Here is a 26,237-nt window from a genome sequence, read left to right on the forward strand (position 1 = left end):
AACAGGAGTTGATTTCTTTCTTTATTTCTTACATCCACTGAACAAAAGGCCAATCCAGTAAATTTGACTTCTGTAATACTTTATTGTGAATTCCATGGTTACATCTGGCCATCATCCATTTAAATAAGCATTATTGCAGCAGTATCACAGTGCACTGTACAGGCCCATCCTGGTAGATAAGTGGAAGGACAAGAGGAAGATGTGAAGGAATAGAAGAAATAAGGAATAACTGCTTGGATCCAATTGCTTCCCAAAACCCTCACCCTAGGCACTTGGTGTACGGTAGCTGTGAAATGAAAAAAAAAAGCATTACTGCTTCTTATTCCTTACAACTAAAGCTTTGTTTCTGCTCTGTACTCAAAAGTCAAAACAATGTGCGCCATGTATCTTGAAGCCTGTGCAAAGGTTTTAAAGTGCCCATGGGGTGGGGTTTGGTATTGATTTGGTATTTTGTAATCCGGGATCGATGTTTACAATTTGTCCAAGTAATTGTCGAGGGCTGGTATGCCCTCTTTCAGGCCTTTACGTTTCCTAATTTCAGCGACAACTTGGAAGGGTTTGCTAGCAGGGTCACTGGGGTCTCCCTGGAGAATCTGCCAGTGGTCAAATACACACTGAGGGAAAGCCTGGCCTCCAGTGTTACTGCGCAGGTCAGCTGTGAACCCTTAAAGAGACAAAAACAAATGAAAAGTTTAGTTTTAAATAATGACAGTACATCCAACAAGAAGGTGATGTCGGTGCTTTTTGCTCGTCTGTTCACTGATCCATAGTAGGTGTGTTCCATATGAGGGTTTTAGAGAAAGCTCTTAATACCATTTTCAGTATGCATAAATGTTGAATGCTGATGTATCTTCGCATATGCAAGATTCAGTTTCCTAAATTTTTTTGTCGTAATCTCCCATTTAGCCAAACAGTTTTTCAGTCCTGCTACGAAAGCCTGCAGAACAGACTAAAAACTACTCACCGAAGGATTCGTTGACTGGCAGGTAGGCTTTCACCACAAACATGGGCGTTCCCATCACTTGGGATTCTTCAAACACATGCCCACGTTTCCTGTTCAAGACGCCGTAGATCCCACCGACCACCTGCTCTGGGCACTGCACCGAGGAAAGGCACAACAACAGACATGCATTGATATGTTTTCTCATGACGACAATCTGCAATAATCATTTCTCCTGACCATACCTGACACCGAAACATATTGTTATTTTTCAAATTTTTCATTTTAGCTCCTATATTACAACTCACCTGTATCTCCACGAGGTAAACTGGCTCCATGAGTCGTGGCTGAGCAGTGAGCTGACAGGCGTAAAGGACCCTACGAGCTGTGGGAATAATCTGCCCACCACCACGGTGAATAGCATCTGCATGCAGTGTCACATCATGGATGTCGAAGCGTATCGCGCGCATGTTTTCCTCACACAATGCGCCCTGCAGGTTGGGGACAGAGATCACTTTTAGGAATATGTCAGGGCATGTAAAGTGTACTTTACATCATGAAAAATATCCTACACTGGATTACATACTGGTAATTTGAAATGTAAAACCAGTCTAAATGAATTCACCACCCACCTCTTTAGATGCCCACTGGAAACCAGCCACCACACTGTCCTTGATTTCATTGAGGTACTGAACCCCTTTTGTCACATCTATCACCATGTTGGGCCCGGTTCCATCTGGACCGAAGCACCAGATCTTCCTGGCTTCTGTCACTTCCCACTCATACTTGTCAGCGAGGTAACGGGCACGAGCCTTGAGCTCCTGCCGGGAGCTGACGTCCCCTTTCTCAACATCTTCAGCCAGGCCGTCCGGGAAAGGACGAGCCTTCATGAACAGACGATTGTGCTTGTTGGGGGACTTGGAAAGACACATCTGGTCTGACTCTTCTGACACTGTCTCTCTGTAAGACACCACTGGGTCTGATTTCTAGAGGGAGGACAAAAAAAAAATAGTCAGGCATGAGTGTATATGTGCATTTTAGGTTTCAACTCAAATTTATTTTACTCTGAAACTTACAGATGTTCAATCATTAGTTCAGAATTCTTTTTTAGGGGGTTGTTAGAACAAAAGTAGTTTTTCTCTTTTTGCTCATTGCTGAAACACCTGTTGTAACCCTTTGTTTCAGCTCCCATCACTTTGAAGCCCCGTTCCTGAGGCAAAATCAGCTGCAAACGGTGATGACTTTAGGTTTTGTACTCGAAGCCTCGTGTCCCCCTTAAGACATCCTTAACGCTTGTAACTATTTCAAACTCACTCTGTTAAGTTTAAATCCAGTTTGATTCTTTTAGATTCTCAGTTCAAACAAAATCTCTATTTCTAGACTAATGTGGCTATAATATTTCAAGCTTTAGAGTCAGTTGAAGTTATTCTTTTTCAACTTTATTAAACGGTATACTTCAAAAATGTTTCATCCAGTGTTGTTGTTGTCACTTTGTTGTGTCTCCTAATATAATTTAGTTTATTTTACAGCTGATATGCCCACTGCCAAGCAAGGACAAATCACTATGAAAGCTCTCGTTCCCTCTGTCTACCTTCAGTGGAATGCAAGCATGGTCCTCCTCCAGATCCTTGAGGCAGATCTCCAGGTGCAGCTCTCCGGCTCCAGCGACGATGTGTTCCCCTGACTCCTCGATGATGCACTGCACCATGGGGTCTGACTTGGCCAGACGTTTCAGGCCCTCCACCAGCTTGGGCAAGTCAGCAGGATTTTTGGCCTCCACAGCAACTCTAACCACAGGGCTGACACTGAACTTCATCACTCTCATGTTGTGGGACTGCAGATAAAATCACTTGATTATTTCTGGGTTGTTGATCCAACAACAAGTCAACACTTAGTGCAAATGGTGAATCATTTTTTAAAAAAAGCTACTTTTTGTCACACAGCACATTTCTGCCTATACAGAAGAAAGGACATTAACAACACTTACTTGTTCAAAAGTGGTAATGGTCCCTGTCTTAACCAGGAACTGGTCCACTCCAACAAGACCCACTATGTTGCCACATGGGACATCTTCAATAGGCTCCACATACCGACCCATCATCAGAATAGTCCTGCATGGATATGGCGATGAAAAGTTAGCATCAAATACAAGAAAAGGAAACAAAATCAAGCATATATTCAGTGGTTATTTTCTCTGTTATAATCTATGTAAGGCCTCTGTATAGTTTGTGAACAAACAAGCTTGCCTCTGGATGGGTTTTATGTAGAGGTCCTCCTTCTTTCCAGGGGCGAAGTTTGGACCCATGATGCGCACCTTCTGGCCTGTAGACACACAGCCGGAAAACACACGGCCAAAGGCGTAGAAGCGGCCCTTGTCGCTGGTTGGGACCATCTTGGAAATATACATCATCAAAGGAGCCTTGGGGTCACAGTTCTTAATACCTGCGAAAAGAGTTGAGACAATAGACTTTGAATCTAGTAATGCCAAAGAAACCCACAAGTATTTTATGAAGAAATATTGAAAAGACTCTTATTGTACGATGTCTTTGAGGTTAATTGTTTTTTCTACTGACCCATGGCAGCTTCATCGTCTCCCGGCCCTTCATACAGCAGCTCACAGCGGTATTTCTGTGCAGTGACAGGGGAGGGCAGGTGAATGGTGATCATCTGGAGCAAGGCCTCCCCAGCAGGTAGCCAGCGACGCATCACAGCCTTTAGCAGGGGCTTTCCCTCCTTCTCCTTGTCCTCAGTGTCCAGTTTGACATCCAGCTTTTCAATCAGTTTGGCTGTCTCTTCTTTTTTGAAATTCATGATGGCATCGAATACCTGTGAGGGAAATGATTAAAAAAAAAGCAAAAAATAAGCTTTATTTTTTTTTAGACTATACTTTATTTTTGTACCTTCGAAATTATTACGGCGACAAAAAAGTGTGTGTTTGCAGAGAAATTTATGGTGCACGTGAATAATGGTGGACTGAGGAAATAGATGCCGTTCTCTGAAATGAACATGGCGTAAAATCACATTCCAACATACCAGAATTGACATTATTAAGCAGATGAATAACACTCATTATACTGGTGAATTATTGCATTGTGTGTTCACCTTAAAGATGGGATCCAAAACGAGCTGGGAGAAGGTTCGGGGTAATTTCTGACCGTCAGGACCAGTGGCAGTCTTACTGAATTTGCCAACACTTGGATCGAAATATCTGAAAAAAGCAGAGCAATTGAAATATCTGTCAGTTTACACGTTGATTGTTTTGATCAAATGATATGTGCTAAATGTTAAAAGGAGCTATTTCATTCTTATTCATGGTTTCAGAATTCAAATTTGGAAACTACTTGAATAGATTTACATGTCATCATGCTAAAAACACCTTATTTTTCAAATACTCTACAATGCTGGGTCACTTTTAGACTGAAACAGTCCATTTTAAACCTTGTTACTTTAAGTTCTGCCCTCCCAGAAGGCTCAGTGTTTTCTGGTTGGCCAACAAAACCGACCAAAAATGGCGGAGTGTATTGCAGCTGTTTATTCTTTGTTTGAGGTGTTTCCGAACCAGGCCCTAGGCACGCATTATGCAAATGTGTTTAATGATGTCGATAATGTAATATGGATAACTTAATGAAAAGAAAAAACACGGACTGCCAACGAGCCGTTTCAGGTCATTTTGGAGCACTGTCTTCTGTGGGAGAGAATAAAGAGTCATCCACAACAAGAGCAATAATTATAATGATAACAATGTCAGTGTCCACACTGCGGAGGGATAATGTCGTGTACGCAGGGACGCCACGGTCACTGCACTATCCAGCTATCAACAAGCTCGAAGGGGGCTTTTGATGACCTGCTATACTGAACAAAGAAAGAAAACAAAAACCAAAAGGGTGTCGGTTCCTGAAATTTTATACAAATCCAATACATTAATAGGAGGGCTGTCATCTTTTGAGGACAATTAGTCATCTATTTGTATGAGTCAGCATCAGTATGATGACATCAGTGCCAAATGCTGCTGGGCAAGATGTCGCAGGTAATGTGATGCTTTTTTTCTAATGTAATTTTCGGTCTAATATCATTTTAATAGAAAGTTTAACAGGTGGTAGTAGCCCCGAGCTTGAGCTTGAACATTAGCTTGCATAAAAGAAGTACTCAGGAGTGGCAAAAAAACGACACGAACAGAGAATGTAATTTAGCTTTTATCTGTGCTTACAGTTAAGAATGGGAATCGTATTTTGGAAACAGTGTGAGTAAACGGCCTTGGAGCTGTCGATTTCTTAGAACCACAGAAGAGAAAACATGGCCCCAGCTGTATCGTGTAAGTTTTTAATCACTCATCAAATTGCTGTGATGCTCACAATATTGTTTGCCACTATTCCTGTTCATGAAAGGTTCTCTTTCATGGTGTCATTCTTGGCGTGCACAGCCCTTAACTTCCTTTGGTGTGGACCTTTTTCATGAACAATATCAAGCAAAGTGAAAGACATTAGATCACCTCTTTAAAACCTCTTGCTAAACGGTTAAAGAAAATATCTGAAAATCCAGATTTTTGTGACATCCAACAATTCAGAAATATACTTAAATTATGCGTGTCTCTGCCCAGTGATATCACCAGTGTGTGTGGTCTTAGATGGCACAGAATATTCTTCTCAAACCCAGCATTAAATGGTGCAGGACTGATTTTCAGCCTGGGTTAGTTTACTCTCATGTGAGGTACATGGATGACTCTACTGTATGTGTGTGCACTGATGCTCACCTCTCTCCCCACAGCTTCTTCATCATGTCCTCCACTTTCTTACACCTCTCTGCTGGTCCCATCTGAGCAACTCCTTTAGCAGTGAACTTAGCCACGTACATCTCAGCAAACTGCTTCAAGGTGAAAGCCCAGCCGTGGAGGCCGGAGCCAAAGCCAACTGTGCCAATGACAGGGTCAATCTGAGGGAAAGAATGACAGGGTTCTCATACAGGAAACACTGTATCAACTGTACTGTGACTTTTCTCTGCCATTTTAGTGCATAAATGTGTTTTTATGGGGGTTGTGAATGTGCTTTACCATGATGTTCCCCATGGGTCCACTCTCATCTTCTCCATAGGTGGAGATTATGACGTTGACGTTCTCAACAATACGCTGAAACGTCTGGAAAAGCTCATCAGGTTCCAGCTGCAGCTCAAGCAGGGCCCGGTCCATCTTGTTCATCATCAGCACCGGTTTTATGCGCTCAGCGATGGCCTGCCGCAGTACGGTCTCGGTCTGCACACACACACCTGTCGGAGGCAAAGGGCAGGTGAGCCTCTGTGAAAGCTTTAGAAGAGTCAAAGAGTTCAAAAATACCGGACTTACCTGAGACACAGTCCACCACCACCAGGGCTCCATCAGTTACTCTGAGGGCAGCAGTGACCTCAGAGGAGAAGTCAACGTGACCGGGAGAATCGATGAGGTTGATGAGGAAGCCGTTTCCGTCTTTACTCTGCTTGATGAACGCCAAGTCATTCTCTCCAAGCTCATAAAACATGGAAATGGCCCTGAAAAACAGAAAGAGAGAACAGTAAAGAGATGTGTTCGTTGTATGTTTAAATCTACTGCTTCATTTCAAAAGGAAAAATAACTGATACATAAACAGTTCCACACCTAACTATTTACTATTATGAGACGGACGATCCTTTAATTCAATGAGGCATACATGCTGAGAAGAGACTTTGTATTTAGTTTACTGAAAAATGACAGTAAATGCTCATAAACGCTCATCAATCTAAATGCTGATGGTTTTAGTGCAATCGACACATTTTAGTTTGACATGTCTGAATTGAACATTTTATTAGGACAAGGGAAAAAAAGAAAAACATGGCAGCAAAGTTTGTAATTACCCTCTGAAATAATTTTTACTGAAAGTTTCTAAGTTTATTCAAATGCTGAGAAATAAACGGTTTCAATGGAGAACTTAAAGTTTTTGCCCAAACCCCTCGGATTTTAGAGGGCTATTTTCAACTGAGCCTCGAGTCAGTTGCTTAAAATAAAGCTAGTCAGACTGCCAACAAACATGTAGCTTATTCAATCCCCTTACAAAGTTGTCGCTGATGAGTTTTTTTTTGTTTGTTTTATGATCATAATTCTAATAAAAACAAGTAAGCAAAACCAACACTCTGGTTATAGCATCTTCCAAATGAATAAACACCGAAGCAGTACATCTAGCAGCCTTTAAAAAGAAGAAAGAGTGGCCACTTTAAGGCCCAAACACTGTGCGGGAATGTAATGCCTTCATTCTTTTCCTTTTGAAAAAAAATACATGCTAATTGAGATGAATGTTTTGTAATTCTCTCAGCTAATTAGATTAATTGGCCACAGGTGAGGGACACAGCTGGGTATCAAAGAGCATCCCAGCGAGGGCTCATAGATCACAAGTACAGATGAGAGCGGGGTGGACCACTCTTTGAAAGACTGCACTGGTATCAGTTCAACAATTAAGGAGAAAACTCTCTTAACATAGAATTGCAAATAATGAATGCACTTCATTATCAATGACATGTAACGAGATTGTGAGATTTAGAGGATCCAGTCCATTTATGTAGGTAAGGGGCTAAAAAACACACATACTGGATAATCTTCAGTTAGTCGGGAAGACTGCATTCAGAAATGCCAGCTGTTCTATGTTCAGTCAAAATCTAAAATTGTATCCAGAGGTCATAGACACCGTAGCCTTAAGGCAGAAGAAGAGACGGACAAGAGAGATGATCTGGCTTCTTATTGACACACTGTTGATTGATGGGGTGTGTTAGTGCACATGGCAAAGGCAACTTTCAAGTCTGTGAATGCTGGGGTTTCAGCAAATATCCTGCAAGGTGTTGCCTTTTTCTGGGGAGGACGATGCATAGCCACATTCTGCACTTTGTTACAGCAGCAGGGCTCTGTAGAGAAAGAGTCTGGGCGCTAAACTGTCCAGGCCTGACACCTACATAATGGAATATGAGCAAAACAAAAAAATGCATCAATCAACAGTTGAGCAGTTAAACGAGAATGGGGAAAACAATTCACTTTAAAAACTACAAAAAGGGGCCTCCTTGGTTCCCAAAATGCCTACAGTGCCATTAAAAGAAAACAGCAACACTGTGGTGAACACGTCTCTCTGCCAACTGTTTTGAAATGTGTTAAAAAGATGTTAAAAATTGAAATGTTCATACATGAACAACAGCAGAGATGTTTATTATATTTGTGGTGTACCACACTTCATTCAGCTGCTGTTTTTTTGGGGGGGGTGGGGGGTGGGAGTGGATGTGGGGGTGTGTGTGGGGGGTTAATAGGCTGAGCAACATAATAGCTCTGTCTCCACCCTGTTCTGTGAACCACATACGTTGATTTTATGGTGATGCAGCGCTCCTGCTCGTCTTTGCGCGTGTCTGTGAAGCGGGTCTCCCCGGCCCGGGATGAGGCAATGATACCCGCCTTGGACACCAGCGAGTCAGTCAGAGTGGACTTGCCATGATCCACGTGGGCGATCACGGACATGTTTCTGATATTGGACTTTTTGTCCATGATGGCACGGATCTGGTCCACAGTGAAGTTCACCTGTCGGGGAGTGGGCACATTCATCCATTAACAACCGGCAGCAGAGAGTTCAGTTTGTTAATCACGCGTGTCTATTTATGTCCACATTCAGATCTGCGCAGCCGCACCGAGCAGAGTTATAAAAAGAAAGACATGCTTGAAACTGAATCTAGGTGCAAGGAGGGTGGGCGCAGCGTAAAGACTTTACCTTATGGTCCAAGCAACAGATTGGGAATTTAATGAGTCACCATTCGCATGCTGCAGCTGAATGGGACGATTTGCCGCGTGTCACAGAGTATCTTCAACTGAGACCTTAAGCTAAAACGTTCATATTAAAATAAGGGGGAATATTCATTGAATGAGAAACAATAAAATATATCAGCCCCTTATTGAGGGACAGAAATATGAAATTTATGTTACACAACTTGGCCTTTTGACAACAGACCTGGAACTATCAAGTTTATGTTTAATTTCTAAAATATGGGGAGGGGCAGTTTTATTAGCCCAAAAAGTAAGATAAAGGTCGGACCGTTTGGAGGAGGTTGTCTCACACTGCGGTAAAATTAAGTCCACAGGGTATATATATATTGTTCCAATAATGAGCATTTCTTTAAATAATATAGAATAAAATATGTATGGGAAACTAATGCTATTAGCTGACACAAGGATTCCCTACATATCAATAACTGGACGTCCCCGACACAGCCAAACCCTCCTATATGTTTAAATTTGTTGAAAAACAGAAATGAAATACAGTGCAGCTCTCTGTGGGTGACGTATTGCTGTGGGCCTATACGTAATTTTATATCTATTCGTCGCTAACGTTGAATAGAGTGACGCAATCTCCCGTATCTTACATCTATCCACAATTTTGGTAAGACAAGACTTGGATCAATCATATTTGTGCCAGTTATATCTGTGGCATGTGTGTTTCTTGTCGCGACAAATGAACGTGATATTTCTGCAGTAAGGCTTCGGCAGCTTGATATTAAAGGCTTTGCGGTGGACGTCACTGTGAAGCAGAGCGGGCCGTAAAGGCCACAGCCCAGCTTTATCAGTTGGCTACTGCGTATGTTATAACGGACCTCAAACGGAGCCCCTCTTTGGTCACATAACACCACCAGATAGCGGCATCCATTTCCCCACACCTGACACGCTCCATCCAGGACAGCTTGTTGCACTGACACGGTTACAACGAAGGTTATTGAGCGCAGTAAGACCGCTTTTTACCTGCCACAAACGCATTAAATTGACAATCGTCACCGGACCCCAGCCCATTCTAGACTCACCATGTTGCCTGTAGGTCGTGGGTCTTTCTGTGTGACGGCTTATGGCTGTACACACTGCCTTTGAGAACAGGCAGTCCCGATGGTGACAGGAGAGACGCTGCTGCGGCGGCGGCTGCCGTGAAAAGGCAGAACTCCGATGGTTTACCAGCAGAGGGCGCTGTCGCTCGTATCAGGTTTCCGTGGATGTGTGTCAGCATCTGCTGTGCCACAGGGCTGAGGCTCTGAGTTACAGAGACCGCAACATTTGTCGTCTATGTTTAAAAAAAAAAAAAGCAAAACAACCACATTAGTTATTTTAGTTGAGGACATTTTAGTTCAGTTGTCCAGGCTCAAATGTCCAGATCAAGTTCCCCTATTTAATCTTGCCTCAGCTGTAAAGCTTAAGCGTCATTTGAGGGTTAATACAAAGATTAACATGTCCCCAAATATCTTAAGAGAGACACGACTATGTACACATTGTATGTCAAGGGAAAGTTGGGCGATATTTGAGAATTTACATTCTTTAAATGTTTCATAACAAAAAACTACACGGTTGTGAAAAGCAGTGGACTCATAGAAAACAAACATACTTTGATGACTTTAAATGAAATAACTGAAGGATGATTTGATGTGCAGGGTGTTGTTATTCTGCGTTGAAAATATTGGACCTTTACAACAACCAAAAGACTGGAGAACAGCATCACTAAAGAGTCATAAGTCACTCTGTTCCCTCAGTTACTGACTTGGGTTTTATTCACCAAATATTCATTGTTTAACTGCAGACTTTCAGGAGCCCTATCATAAACAAAAACCGTGTCTAGTTTTATTTGAGCGGAAGCTCCACCAACATGAGGGAGGGAGGGTGGAGTGAGTCATCAGTGTGTATTGTACGTGCTGGCAGAGACAAAATATTTTGCACATTAAACATGGTCTTTTATGTTTGGGCACATGAGCTCGCATTTGAAATTACATTTCAATTGGATGGACATGCCTCACCACCACTGTCTTTTTTTCCCCGAGCATTTATCTTTACTCATTTTCAACGTTGCAAATTGAAAATATACAGCAGCTGGGGAAAATGCAGCAGTGAATAATGAATATTATAGTTGAGACATTTATGTTGACAAGCAATTGTTTAAATGCTTTCAGCTGGTTATATGACCTGCCTGCCTCATATTATCATATTCTTTTAATGCTTTGTTATATCTTTTCAAATATCAGAGTAAAACGGACATCCACGCTGTTGATAAACAGATTAATTTTGTCAAGAGAATAATGTAACTTAAACCAGTACCATTGCTGGGTTCTATGTTGGGTTCACTGGTGGTTCATTGGCAGCCTTTGTTCCTTTTGTTTAATTTTGCCCTGTGAGGCTGCCTCAGGATGTAGGAGCAGACCTCCACCAGCTGAGGGCAGAGCAGCACAAAACATCTCAGAGAGGTTCTGCTCATTCATCCACTCATTTGTTTTCCAAATCTGCTTTATCTCAGAGTCCAGGGAAGGTGAGATGTAGGGTACACCCACTGCAGGTCACAAGTCCCAAAAGGAAGTGCATTTTTAGTGAAAGAAACCCCTTGTCTGTATGTTGGGCTCTTTATTTGTCTAAATTTATTTAAAATGAAGATACAAAGACTAAACGAGCAAAACTAACATATCATAGCTCGGTCATTTCAGATTGAATAGAACAAAGTTATTTATGATAACCGATTAATAAGTCCCGAAGCCCCGAATTCGATTATATGGGTGTAGAAAATGGATTGATAGATGATTTATAAGGAATTGATACAGTTTAACCATTAAAAACATTTCCCAAGTCTTTGAATGATCAGCGAGAAATGTGATTGTTCAGCTAGGATAGGCAAACTACATTTGAATTTTGAAATGAAAAATAAAGGGCTGTGAGAAGTTAAATTTTCAATATTAACATTAATATTTGGTCATATTAGCGATTCTGATGAGGACCAGTAACCGGTGTGGTTGTATGAACCAGCCCAGCTGGTGTTCTTGTTTCACTCTGCTCTGCTCTATTAAGTGATGCCTCTTAGACTGTGGGTTCCTCTGTTGGATCCCATCTCTTTTAGGCTTCCTGCTGCCACATTTCAGCCATCCTGCTGGCTCGCACCTCCACCTGGCCAAATACTGATCTGTGCTTCTGAGATTCTCTCTTTAAGAATCAAACTTTTCTTCTTAAGCGTTCAACCATAGAAATCAAACATTTATAGATCAAGAGCCATCAAAAAATCCTCGGTGGGGTGCCATGTTGGCACATGTAGACATCCTATTTACCTGTTGTGGCCAGATTTGGTCCATCTTATGCACCTTCTTGTTGGTCACTCAGCAAGTAAGTCACCCTGTGTCTCCCATGTTGCTGTTAAACGTCTACATTCTTCACTGGTTTCTGTGGGATGGCTGAGTGCTGCAAAATGTGAAGCATTACATGACAGTTACCCTTTGACAACATCCCGAGTCCGGACTTTGCTAGACTTTTGCCAAAAAGGTAACTATCTTCCTGGCCCTGTCGTGATCCTCCAGTGTCCCTCACTTCCCCATCAGGTTACAGGCTTCTTGCAAAGGATACTTTGAGACTTATAAGACTATAAATGCTTATACTGAATGTATCCTTATCTGTTACGTCCAATGATTTATAAGATGTGTAAGGTCGTGGGTAAAAATTTTATTTCAATGTCAGGCGGAGGTCCGGGCTTCATTCATCATTCAGTTGTACCCCTTTGCCTTTGTGCTGTAATTTGAAGCCTCAAGCTCTCTTCCTGACTTCCATCCTCCCATCTCTCTCACTGAATCTGAAAGTATTTCTCTTGGAATAGATACAAGAACCTCCCCGTAGAGTGAGACCACTGCCTTAGTGTTCTTACAATTCAAAATACGAAAGGACTCTATATTTCATAGCATCGATAAAAGATCGACTGACTGACCCGCAACTTTCTATCCTGGCTGTGCCTGTTTGTTTGAGCTGTTCTCTGTGCTGCTTTAGCCAGATGATACCATTGGGAAATTTTTTTCAGTAGAACTTCACTCCTTTCTTGATAAGACTTGATAAAATTGCCTCTGATATGAGTGTGGACCCTCTTCTTACTTGGTGTCTCTCACTTGTGTGACACACTGGGAATTTTCCATTGATTTGGAATTATTTCACACTCATAAAAGTAGCGAGAAGCATCCAACATACACTTCATGGCTGGTGAAGTGAGCATAGTCATATCCTGTCAGTGTCTTACCTGTGAATTTGAACTGAAATAAGTTCCATCAGGGATCACAACAGTGTCTGTAATTTTTCTTTACCACTTTTCTCTTTCCTGAGAACAGCCAGCCACGTATTGCTATTCAACACATGCCTCCCCCCGCCCATACCTCCTTACTGAGTAATGAGACAGTGTGAAACTTTGGATTATGAGATCCTATCTGTGTTTGGAGTTACAGTATCACTAAGATTTCAAAGTACATGTCATGACAATTGGTGAATCAGTTTTAAATGGTGAACCTGATGCTCTTCTATAAAATTGAAGTGGGTGCAACTTTTCTTGACACCCTTTTGATATGCATCTAATGGACATGGTAATATACAATTGCATTATGCTGTGGTAAGCAGTAACACAGCAATTATTTGTACTGAACTGCAACTTATTCTTGGTATGCAAAGATATGCTCAAAATGCTCCGGTTAGATCATATCTGCAAGTACTTTGAACCTCTCTAATCTCCAGTTAGAACAATAATAAAGATAGTAGAGCTCTGCTGCCATGCAATTTGGCATATTACAGTGCTGATAATAGGCTCTCTGTCTGAGATAAGTAGATTTAAAGGCAACAAATACATCAATGAGGGAAATGTTTTGTAGACTGAAGTACTTCTATTGGATTCATACTTTGGCCTCACTGTATGTATTATTTCTTTTATGAAATAACTATCAATAAATCAGATCTGGCCCAGTTTAAATCTATGAAGCCATAACTATCACTGGCTCCATAAGAATGTATCTGAATGTCGTTAAGCCTTTTTTTTTACTTCAAATATATATATATATATATATATGTTTGAATTAATCACAACTGAATTGTTGGGGTTTCCTTTTATACTCTTTAAAGATTTTGGAAAACTCAAAATGGTCAGATTGGAAAAACAATGTATATTTTACACCAAATCTTCGAACCCTGCAAACCTACTTCAGAGAATTAGATTTTTTCACATTGTGCGACACGTTCGACTCACAATCAGAAGAGATGAGGAACTGAACTCGTCTCATCTTTTATGTATTTTTTCTTTTGTATATTTAATGCAGAAAATCCCTTTATGGTCTCTGCAATGCACCATGTAATGAAGCTAAGGTTTGGGTTTGAACCAGGCCTGGACCTTTGAGGCGTGACAGTTTTATTTGTCTTATTCTTCCATGCCCACTTGGAAACTTTTGAAAGACTCAGTTAAAGTCACAGCGCCCAGAGGAAAAGTAAATTTCAAAAGGAAAGCTTTTTAAATTTTAAGAAAAATAAGTAGATCTGATTTCTGTCAACTGTGTGGTGTGTGATGAAAGTAAAATGTGAAAAAAAAGTGTAACAGCGGTTTAAAGTTGAGGCAGTGATGGTAGGATTTTGTCGATGATGTTCTTTTCTTGAAATCAGAGGAGGGACTTAATAGCTCTCCCACTTGGAGAATCACTTCTTGCTGTGATAATAGCCAGATATATCTTTGCAAGTGTGCATGTTTCTCTAGTGTTCTCGCTTCGAGAACACATTATGTAATAGCGCTTGCTTTATGGTGTGCACGCTTGGAGATATCATGACACAGACACTGCTAATTATGGCAATAAAGATATGACACATAGAGGCACAGAAAAGTCTCTCCTAAGACAAGCAAAAAACCCCCACGGTCATTGTTCCGTTTTCAAGACACATGGAAACTGAACAACAACAGGTGTCTCCCTGGTAGACAACAACAATGTTTTGTGGGTTTTTAAAAAAAAAAAAAAAGACTGCTGTCCTGCTTTGATGTTTTCAGCTCATTTTTGCTAAAGATTTCCAGCAGTACACAAATGCGTCAGATCTCAACCAGCCACAATCACAAAGTGTCTCCCACAAAGGAGCTGTTTCAGTTCCGGAGCAATTACCCATTCCAAGTCAATATCGAACCTTCCCATCGTCAGTGAAAGAATAAGAAACCTCAGATCTTTAATGTGGTCTGTTTCTATCAGGGATTTTTGCAACGCATTGCAACACAGGGCCACTTTACTTGTCAGTTTTTGTACAAAACAAGTTTGTTCTCATGTTTTTCAGTCACATCTTAAAGACAGAAACTATTTTGTCTCTGTTTGCAATTATGTATTTGAGTTGTCCGCTGTGCTGTGTGGGCTTCACTAAGGCTCAGTCCTTCCATTTAAATGCTTCTACCACCCCTGCCAAAAACAATGGAATAACCAGATTTAGAGGATGTTTGTTCAGCTTTTCTGTTTTGAGTAGAATGAATGTGTTTGAATAAAGTATTCTGCATATGTAAAACACATTAAAAAAATCTTGGATGAAATAATCTAAGTTTTTTTGCAGGTAGAGGAAGAATCAGTGATCATGACACTAAAACACATGCACATTTAATACTTTGTTGCAGTCCCACTGGCTTTTATGATGGGTTGAACTCACTAATGAGGGCTTCACTAATAAAATAAATATATATTCTTCATTAAACAGGTTCCAACTTTCTTATATAGCACATGATAGACCAGATTGGCAGGATAGAGCCTTGTTATGGACTATTTTCTTAATTTCCACCATAAATTTTCAGTTGGATTGAGATCCAGACTGTTTTCAGGCTAAGTCTTTCCTGAAGAAAAAAATAGAGAATTCTTTGCTCAGTGGCAAGATGCGTTATAGTGCTGAAAAATGATTCCAACATCACCAAACTGTTTTTTTCGCTGATTGAGTGAGAAAAGCAGAGAAATATTTCTAACGGCACCTGTGCATTTACTGCAGGGATAATGACATCTGTAATCTGTCCTGGTACTTTACTTGACATCAAAAGCATATATTTGGTTGTTGTGGAAATTTGTTTTCCTCAGGCAGTCATCTTTTCTTTTTTTTTTTTTACTGGTTCTGCACCAAACAGAAGTGCAGAAACCATATTCTTATGCAATGCAGTATTGCTTTAATCCAATCATCCACAGTCTGTGCTTGCTTCTCTTTGACCCACTATAACATTGTTTTCGTTTGTTTAGTTGAACCTTTCTTTTTGATTTCTTCTGTTGTGCCTTTTCTAATTCAAGGCATAGATTTTCTTTGAGTTTTCTGTCTTGATGCTTTAAATTATTTTACAAAAACAATGTAGGAATGTTTTACAATGCCAGAATATACTGCTATTAAATGAGATTGTTTTGTGTCATATCTGTGTTTTGAATATTGTTTTTCTAAATAAAAAAGCCAAATGAACATCCATGCTGATATCATGATTTTTGCCTGGAGTTGTATTAGGTCACAATAAATAAATGTGGACCGTCCACATTTATTTCAAGATTAGCGCTTTCATGCTCCATATTCTTTTGCTAATTCTCAGCGATGAGTAGTGAATGGAGCAAATGAAAAGCGTCGCTTCACTTTTCGCCCTTGAAAGCAATAAAAATTAGTCAGTTAATTAAATCTGTCCAACATGAAATGAATGTGAAAGCACACAGCGAATAATTACTGTCTTCAAACTGACGTCAAAGGTCACTTAGACTACCTCTGACTAACGTTGACTAATTAATCCATTCTGTAAGTCTTCCTTCTGTGCCAATTGGCTCTCTCGGCTGTCAGCTAAACACTGGATTGGACAGTGATAAACTGGGTTGGGGAAATGCTGTTGCATGATATTGCATTTCAACTTTGTCCCTTGAAACCTTCAGGCATTTCTCCTTCACAACACAGCACCAGAGGACCATATTCATATATAACTGCGTTTTCAACTGTGCTTTTAACTATAACTGGTCCTTTTTCTGTTGTTTCATTGAAATTTCATTTGCTGCTTCAATGTCCGAATAATGACGTTGGCTACAGACAGGGTAAGATCACTGGATGTAACTATTGCTTAGCACGTAGGAATTGATTTTGTGTGGGTGTGGTAAAAGAAAAGTTGCTCGTTTGAAAGCTGGTAAAAGTGGAAGTGACTGCATTGATTTCGGCATCAGGAAGTTATGTGAGAAACTGAGAGACTTAAATTTTCCGTAAACCAATGGAGGATATTTGTCCTTTTGCTTAGATTTAAGCTTAAAACTGGAAAGGAAACTGAGGAGCTTCTTCACTTTTATCACTCTTTATTTCAGGTGAATGAAGGGATGGATATCTTTGACGTTCTGCTCAGGAACACAGAAGAATCAGCCAGTTGCCACAGTGACCAACCGTGGACGATGACGATTAAGGATGTATGTGGCCTGAACATTCGGCACTCTTTGCTTCAAAAAGGAGTCTCTAAGCGATCAACACGATTACAAGACCGTATCGAATTAAAGTCATTATGAAAATGTGAACATTGGCTGTGAACCGCATTGTGAGCAGAGGCCACACATGTTTGTGTCAGATATCATTTACAGTTTCATTCTATATTCTGCTGTTTGGCTGCAAGTAATGTGTTCGTGTGTGGGAACATGATTGACTGATTAAATCTGTTAATCCAGCGGTGGTGGTGGTTTAATGTGATGATGTGTACATCTCTTCCTTTGCCGCAGAACACAACCTCTCATAGAAGTGAAGCTGATGACTTCTTAAATGCTCTGCTACATGAGCCCTCCTCTGTGCCAGCTTCCCCCCTGTGGTCACCCTGCACCAATGACAGTGGCATTAACGAGGACCCCCTGACAGATCCCACAGACAGCCCCCATCCAATCTCCTGCACTGCTTTCCCAGCCTTTGACGTTCACACATTCCTTCCGCCTCCATCCTCGGAGGACTGGCCACCAGCAAATGAAAAGACATCGGATGTTTCCATTGATTTAGGTAAGACTAGGATGGGAGAGCGGGCTGCACGGTGGTGTGGTGGTTAGCACTGTCGCCTCACAGCAAGAGGGCTCCCAGTTTGAATTCTGGATAGGGCCTAACATGCATATAAGGTTGACTGGTGATTCTAAATTTCCCTCTGAGTGAGTGTGAGTGTGCATGGTTGTGTTTTGTTTGTCTCTGTGTGGCCCTGTGATGGACTGGCAACCTATCTGGGGTGTCTCCTGTATCTTGCCCAATGACAGCTGGGATAGGCTCCAGCTCCCCCGCAACCCTGAATTGAATTAAGGGAGTTTAGAAAATGGATGAATACATAGGATGGGAAAGTGGAGAAATTCAGAGCTACCAAGTGAGCCATGATTGAGCCATAGATTGTCTCCACAGGGAGTTCAAATGTCAGGTTAAGAAAAGAAAACAGAAAACAGGGTGCTGGAAGAAAATGACAACTTTGGGACTGTGAGATTTTTAGAATGTTGTAGAATAATAAGGGTTAATAACTGCGTCTCTGACAGCTATCTTTTTCAAAGAGTAAGCAATTATTTGAAATGTTTCCTTTTTCTGAACATTTAGAAGGATAATGGCTTGTGCAAATGTCATTCATGATGTAAAGAAACTGTCTTTTTAAAAATATGAATGGCTCCTTTTCATGCTGATTGTTTCCTACAGTGACAAAAGTAATTTGAATCAACCAAATCTCAAGCAACACAAAGATGTCAAACATAGAGGCGAGTGTTGCTTACAGAAAGGATATAAAAGTAAAGTGGGGGATACTTTCAAGGGTCTGAATGGAATCTGAATTTTGTGTGAACAGCTTTTCCCTTTATGACAGCATCAGTTGTGATATTTTCAGCTGCAGGTAGGCTGTTCTATAATTGGATCATTGATTAGTCGATCCTTGGGTCTGTCGGATCAATACCTGGAGGTGCTGCTAAGATCTTAAAACATGGGGGGCTTGATAGCTTTGAACCTTTTTACCTAATAATTACGCCATTTTGATGTTATTTCAGAGTAAATTCAAAATAAAATCACTTATTTTTTATTATACTTTTTTTTATTATAGTTTATCCTGTATCTAGACTCCAACCAATCCTCTCATCTTAAATCAATCTGGGATTCATCTGCTTGCAGCAAAAGAGGACAACTCCTCCACATCCTCCAGTTTCACCTGCATCACGTCGCCTTCGTCTTCTTTTCATCTTAGAAAAAGCTTTTATACAGCCTGGGTACCACTTATCTAGCCCAGAAATGCTGCATGTACTCTTTCTTTCTCTTGAGGCTTGTACACACACAATATGTACCTGCTAGAGTGTATGAAGTAGATGTGCTGTTTAACTGACACACAAAGCTACCAAAAAAAAGCCTGCTTGCATTTTTGACCAACAATGTTATTATTTCCTGGGATTTCAATGAATAATTGTAACGAAGGATACATTTTTTATCTCTCCTTGCATAAAGAGTATCTAATACATTTGCACAAATGGGTGCTTTTTGTTCTAACTGCAAGTAGAGTCAGTTCTTTAAGTCATGATGCTCTGGTTTATCGTTTTTTTCTCTTTTCTTCTGCTTTATCATGCAGGCTGGGAATCTGCTGACCTCCAGGAGGGCTTTGGAATTACATACTACCTCACCACAAACCAAAATCCCCTGCTATCACCCAGCCACACTCCCACAGTGAAGGACCTGCTGCTATCAAACCTGGGACAGAAAGTAAGAGTTGAACATTTTTCTGCAAAATGTAAGTTTTCTCAAGCTTTCTGACCAGCATGTTAGAAAATTGTTATGTATAAATGCAGTTTGAACTTTATGGTACAATTGTTCTCACTATTTTCTGAGCAAAAAAGAGCACATTTTTTATAGGGCCTGTATTCCGGTGTGATGCCTTGTTCAAGTAAGCTGCAAGGAGAGCCCATTTAACTGGAGCATTGTTTCACAGATGCAACAAGCCTCTCAGCATTCCCTGCAGGAGCTTGTACTTAATGAGGATGAGAAGAAGCTTCTGGCTAAAGAAGGGGTACATTTACCCGGCAAACTGCCCCTGTCCAAGGTACATGAGCCACATAAATATGCAGAGTAGTCTCTGTACACATACTCCCCACACATCCACTCACACTAAGTCTGTATCCTCAGTTAAACAACATCCACCACTTTGCCACCACAACCCAACCCACTTTTGTCTCGCTCATCCTTTTATTCTTCGTTCTTTCAAGTTTGAGGAGAGGGTTTTGAAGAAGATCCGGCGGAAAATCCGCAACAAACGCTCGGCTCAAGAAAGCAGGAAGAAGAAGAGGGAATATGTTGACAGTCTGGAAGGAAGGTAGGAGCCAGCTGCGCTCAGCATCCCTCGCTCAACACGTTATCTCTGCGTACTAAAATTTATTTTTAACCGGAGTAGATTGTTTGTGCTCTGAAACGTCTATTTACTTGATTGACTTAGACACATTTTAAAGGGGTAAATATCCATTTAACTATGTTCAATTATCATTGGTAAAGCCCTTTTCATCCACTCTAAAAAAGAAAATACCCTACTCAGAGGAGACTCTAAATTCACTAAAATTCACAGAACTCTTTTGGTTCGTTTTGAATAGAGGGTCAAAGAGGTGAGTATCAGTTGCTGTCATGGCAAACAATTACAAGAGATAAATGTGAATTAATATCAACGGTATTAAGTGCTGAAACACAGAGGTAACAGGCAGTTACCACTGAGGTCAAAATACATGTGCCTTGCAGAAGAGTAATTTATTTATAAGATAATAAAGTCAAATCAAGTTTTTAACAGGCAGGTTCATATTTGTGCTCCTGTAAATTGCTAGAGGATGAATATATTTTAAATTAAGTTTAGGTTTTTTTGGTGCAACAGTTTTTGTGCTTGAAAATATCAATCGAATTACATAAATAAATCAGGACAGATACACATTATTGCCTCTAATTGAAATTCTGAATGAGGTGAGGGTAAGAAATAGTTGATGGCATTCTAACACATCCACTTATTTACTTTGTACACAAACTGAGTAAATTGCCCCTCAGCTTCTTTTGTGTCTAATCTGGGGTCGGCTGAAGAGAAACCGTTCAGAAAAACGTGGAGTTATCTTACCCTCCTGAATGTGGGGCTCAGATTCTGTTCCTGACGTGCTTCCGAGGAGTTGGACCATTTTTTTGTAAGCCAGCTGCTACTTTAGTAGTTGGATCAATTCAAATGATGGTTGACAAATAAATGCATGCTACCTTGTCAATTTGGTGGACTGGAGTATCACAACCATTTTGTCTGGCCTACCTTTCGAGAAGCAGACTATCCTCTGTGTGCAGTCATGCCAGAAGTTCTGAACGTTTGGATGACTTAATACACCCGTTAAGAACCTGTGCATTACTGGGGACTACCTGTGGACGTCTCATCTGGTGAAACAGTTCAAGTTTTCTCTTCAGCCATGAAATTGTTAGGATTAGGATTTATTAATCTTAAATCCAATAGAATTCTCTGAGCACAGAATTCACCTGGTTGCAGAGTGCTTTCTATTTAACCCAAAGTCAAGCAAAAAAGTTTATCTGAAGTGCTACAGACGGCCACCACCAGAGGGGTGCACAATAAGAATCTATTACATAATCTTATCTATGTGGTAGAATTGAATATCCAGCACACCTATGATGAACTGAGCACGGGGTTGGCCCAAAGGGTTCCCTGCAGTGTATTTGAAAAGTATCTAATGTGGGCAGGGTGTACTATATCATAAAAACCAGCGACTCAACAGAGCCTCTAAGCCGCTCTGTGTGACAGCGACAGCAAGGTTGAAGGAAAATCTAAAGACCATACAGCATGACTCATCAGGGGCACAGAAGGTTTTGCCAAGACGGATCTCATTTTAGTCTTCCTCCTGCCTCTCTATCTCCAGGCTGAGCAGCATGAGTCTCACCATCCAGGCAGCCAGCAAATTTGTCACAAGTTCTCCCTGCCTCCCACATGTTGGCTTTTTCAACCCATCACACCTCCACAAACAATGCGGCGTCGTGGAGCGGGCAGATAAATGTACCTCTGTCCCCAAATCCCATCTGGTTTTTCTTATTTCCCACCAGGTTTATTGTTCATCAACCCCACCTCACCCAGGTTATTTGTACGGGGTGTATCTCACACCACTGGACTGTTATAAAGCCTGTGGTTTCCCTTTCTTAGTAAAGGCAGGCTGTGAGAGTGTTTTGATGTGTTGTGACTGCAGGGGTAGCAAATGAATGGAGGGACAAACATCAGTGTATTTTTATTTCATAATGTAAATGTGAGAAAACATTTCTGCATTTCAACCTTTTGTTCATTCATCTAATAATTGCTTGTGTTCACAGGAAAGCTGAACTGATGCTTTTTGAAAATCATTAATAGTGTGTTATTAAGATCTCCTTCAAGCACAAGCTCTGTTGTATCCTGATAACAAAAGTTTCATGATGGGCTGAGATTGTCACTCCAATTGAGCACAGTCAGCATCCGCTGGTAATTAAACCAGCTGCAAGTGGAGCTTATCACCATGGAGAGTTATCACAAGTTGAAGGCTATAATGAAGGATGACAGGTAAACAAATGGAGGGCAAGAGAAAAGAAGGTCTCCCTAGAAAGGAAAGTCTGAGTGATAATAGCCAGCCGACAGAAATTGTCAGCAGAGGGGAAGCAACGAAGCATCCTACAATGATGCTGATTGATGTCCTTTCTTCATTTCAACTCCTGTATGTTTTCACTCTTTCTCCCGTCTGTCTTTTTCTGCAGGATGTCTGCATGTAGTGCTAATAACCTTGAGCTGCAGAGGAAGATTCAGCAGTTGGAGGACACCAACAAGTGAGTCACCACATGAACACACAAAGGCTGAAATGATTATCATGATTATTGTCATTAGTTGATTGATACATTTTCAGATGCTGAGTTTTTTTGGTATGAAAGAAAGAAAAACTTCTTTTGTCTGAACAACAGAGTAGAGCTGAAAACAGAGGAAAAGAGAGGAATATAGAAACAGATATTTTTTAAATTATATGTTGATATGCTTTTTGAATAGCATGTTCTTTCTTTTTTACATGACTGTATGTGCAGTATATGGTCAGAGAGGCAATTGTCTTAGTTAAATTGGTGAAAAAACATATAAAAATACCCCTGATAGCAAAAGGTGAAATTTTTTTTTGTAGAAATTTGCAAACGTATACTGAAGCAAGCCTGTCTTATTGCACCATTCACATATTGATCAAACAGTTTTCAAGAAATAAACCCAACAAAACTCTCTCAATATGTTTTGTTGAAATTATATCAAGCCTCCATTTATTTTCACTCTGGCTTCTGTCTGTATGTACGTGGTGCTACGTCTGTTATCATTTGAGTCGTGTCTTCTTTTGTCAACCTGCTGTGAGTTGGACCATGTCAGTCAGTGTTTTGCTGATGAAAATTCAGATGGCCTCAGGTTCTCACCTTTGGAGGGAGAAAAAAAATCATGCATTCCTCATTATGTTGGTGTAAAATGACCAGACTAAAGATTAGAAAAAGAAAACTGTTTTTCCTGACCTTGCTGCATTCTGCCATGTCCTCATGTTGCTTTCCTGCCGAAGCTGGAAGAAGAAGCCAGAATCACATATTTTTCCCTGTAGCATGCTGCTCCCTTTTATTTTTGCTTCAGTTGCAAAAGATCAAAAATCCTGCAAAAAGATGCCTGTATTTCATCTGTTGGCCCTCTTGTGAAATACTATATACATCTCTTATCTTTTTGCTTCTCATTGTACTACAGTGCTCTGCTGGAGCAACTTAGGCGGCTACAGGCTCTCTTCCCTAATAGTTCCCACAAAGCAACAACCAGAGGAACCTGCATCTTGGTGAGATGCATTCCACTTTGTTACATCCATTCATACCAGTGGCAAAGTGTTTAAATGCATTGCATCCTTTCTAACAAATACAGAAGCAGTAGATATTGCATAGACAGCACTGTGGCAAAAGGCATAATTATTACAGCTTGATATCTTTAAGGTTGTAAATTAGTAATTGTTTGAATTTAACCAATGCTCATATTTTCTTCAAGATGCTATGTAAGCCATCCCTGATAAGTCCCTTTAATTTCACCCCTGTGTGTTTATTAATATCCTTCTCATTTGTGTTTTCTCCACTTGGCCCCTTTTCATCCTGCCATCTGTATTTGTGTCCAGGTTTTGCTGCTCTCCTTCTCTCTGCTCATTTCCTCAAATCTTCAGCCCAACCCTTACAACCAACAGAGACAGGCAGAGTATACAGAGACCAAAGGTCTGTAGACACACATTTCCATTTTCCTCACGCATGCACATCTGCAAACACACGCTCGCTCATCTCCGCCACGTCTCTGCCTTTCAGTCTCATCTCGCTCATTGCAGTCGGTGGATGAAGCAAGAGACGTCACTCCTCCCTCTCTTCCCTTCCCCTCTATCTTCAGGGGCTTTGAAGCCCTGGCAGGCCTGACAGAGAAGCTACAGGCCTGGACTTCAGACTTCCCCTCCTCTCACCACCAGGATCACAGAGACAAGGATAATTACTGGCCTCACCCGAGGAGAAAGATGTAGCAAAAGAGTGTCAAAGGAGTGTCGACATGCTTGCTGGTGGCTCTCCAAAGCACAAACATTCAACCAGAAGATGCTGCTTTTAACCAAATTGTCCTCTCTGAAGTATGGTCAGTGAGGAGGTCATCCACTCAGGTGTTCGAAAATTTTCCTTTGCTTTGCGAAAAAATCCTGAAGGACCCGGTGGATTGTTTATTACTTATACTGCCAAAGTTTTATTTAAACCTAACGGATCTGTAAAATAAACCCCAAGTATATGTTTGCTGCTGCATCCTGTTATTCTCTTAAATGTATATAGCTAAGAATGACTAAAATAATTTTAAGTGTTTTTTATAACAAGTCAGTGAAATGTTGAGGAGCCCAAAGTAAATGTTGGAATTGTTTTTATTCTTCAGTATTGCCATAAACCGTGGAAGCAATTTACACAAGGCCTACTTATATTTGGCCTATCTAATGTGCCAGCTGGCCATTAGAGCGACTGGGCATTTGTTTTAACAGGACTGGGCCGAAAACCAGCCATATGAAGGAACTGGCATGCTGGTCACTGTTTTAAACTGTTTTGAAGTTTTATTGTTCATTATGTGTGTATATATGCAAATGCAAGCGCAGACTGCTGACAGTTCCTTTCTCACTGAATGCAAGAGCCTTAAAGAGTATTTTCATTGTGTGGCATTAATAACTGCCAATTCAATTCAAGCAGAAAATAAAGCAGGGCAGATTTTGCCTGCAAACTGTTTTGTTCTGAAGACATTTGGAGGTGAACTATGATCAAGGCAGTGAACAATTATCCATAGATTGCTTGTATTTCTGTCTTTACATGCAAAAAAATAGTGCTGAGCACCACACAACGTCAGCATAGTCTACTGTCATATTGTTGTGAAACTTCATACTCAGTGTGTGTGCGTGTGTGTGTGTGTGTGTGTGTGAGCTATGCCCCTCGTTTTGAAGGCAGGCTCTGATGGAATTGTATCAAAACATACTGAGAGAGCAACAATCATTGGGAAAGCTCCATCACTCAGCACCACAGCATCAACTAATAGCAACATAATGGTTTTACCTTTATGCTCAATTCCTAATCAGTACATATACTGTGCATGCAGTGCACTATATTCTTTCTGCTAGAATGAGGCGCACAGTGTGGAAGATAGTGATTTGCTTCTTTGGTGCATCAGCTTAATGACACTTTGCTATGAATTCAATACATAAGATTTCTTCCATCTCACCTCCTCTTCATCCCTTTTTTTTTTTGGAGGGGGGGGTGGACTTGGTTGAATCTCTTGGGCTTCTAGTGTGAGATTGCTTGTTCAAATCTATCATGTTGTAGTGATGGTATACTGTTCGACATGTGAAACCGCTGGATCTTCTTCCCTCTTGTTCGAGCCAAATTAGCCTTCCTCCTTGTATTTAAATCTCATCTTCCTTTTGTTGTCTGATTCAGAGTCTCCGCCATCTGCCTTGAATTGAGGTGTCCTGTCCTATCCACATTCTTTGTTCATGTCACCACTCCGCTGTAATGATCCATTGGGACATAGTCATCAAAAAACCTTGTGCTTCACTAAACTTCATTTCCTTCATTTGCTTGATCTCTTCTTATTGACCTGTAAACAATGGAAGTTCAGCTGAGAGCAGTCCCACAAGATGTTTTTTTTCTTCCAAACTGTATGTGTTGATGTTTTCCTGAAATACATGCCAAACTGCTGGAGGCACTCTGGCAGTATATTTGATAAGCCGTGTGACTTTGGAGGATTTACACACACGTTATACACTTGATGGGTATTAAACAGGTGATGTTCAGATTTTTTTTCCAAGATTGAATTTAAAAGGCGAGCAGTCATGCTTGCTCTGATAGCCTTTAAGCTAAATGTCAGTATGACAGAGTTAACTAACATAAACAACCTGCTTTCTATATATAGGTAGTTGTGCCGTATGAACTTGAACTCACAGCTTCAGCATTTCAAAAATCTTGCCTGTTTTCCACATAATAATCCTCTCT

The 26,237-nt window shown here is 40.7% G+C and overlaps 2 protein-coding genes across 2 annotated transcripts; one reads left to right on the forward strand and one right to left on the reverse strand.

Moving 5' to 3' along the window:
* Nucleotides 1-62: 62 nt before the first annotated feature.
* Nucleotides 63-9,904, reverse strand: LOC140268263 (elongation factor 2b). Its single transcript, XM_072363027.1, has 14 exons — nt 9,764-9,904; nt 8,281-8,495; nt 6,276-6,457; nt 5,988-6,199; nt 5,691-5,869; nt 4,043-4,148; nt 3,514-3,766; nt 3,187-3,382; nt 2,928-3,051; nt 2,532-2,774; nt 1,573-1,926; nt 1,249-1,431; nt 965-1,097; nt 63-664 (listed from the first exon to the last, which is right to left on the reverse strand). The coding sequence occupies exons 1-14, from the start codon at nt 9,764-9,766 to the stop codon at nt 471-473; spliced, it is 2,577 nt and encodes an 858-aa protein (XP_072219128.1). The 5' UTR covers nt 9,767-9,904; the 3' UTR covers nt 63-470.
* A 7,146-nt stretch (nt 9,905-17,050) lies between these two features.
* LOC140269414 (cyclic AMP-responsive element-binding protein 3-like protein 3-B) lies at nt 17,051-24,351 on the forward strand. The gene is made up of 9 exons (XM_072364486.1): nt 17,051-17,137; nt 17,441-17,708; nt 19,285-19,415; nt 19,642-19,752; nt 19,916-20,022; nt 22,449-22,517; nt 23,449-23,533; nt 23,861-23,954; nt 24,042-24,351. Exons 1-9 carry the CDS (start codon nt 17,051-17,053, stop codon nt 24,245-24,247), a joined length of 1,158 nt encoding a protein of 385 aa, XP_072220587.1. The 3' UTR covers nt 24,248-24,351.
* Nucleotides 24,352-26,237: the final 1,886 nt, after the last annotated feature.

This window comes from Leuresthes tenuis, unplaced genomic scaffold, assembly GCF_036924035.1.
Source record: "Leuresthes tenuis unplaced genomic scaffold, fLeuTen1.0.hap1 SCAF_14, whole genome shotgun sequence".
NCBI lineage: Eukaryota > Metazoa > Chordata > Actinopteri > Atheriniformes > Atherinopsidae > Leuresthes > Leuresthes tenuis.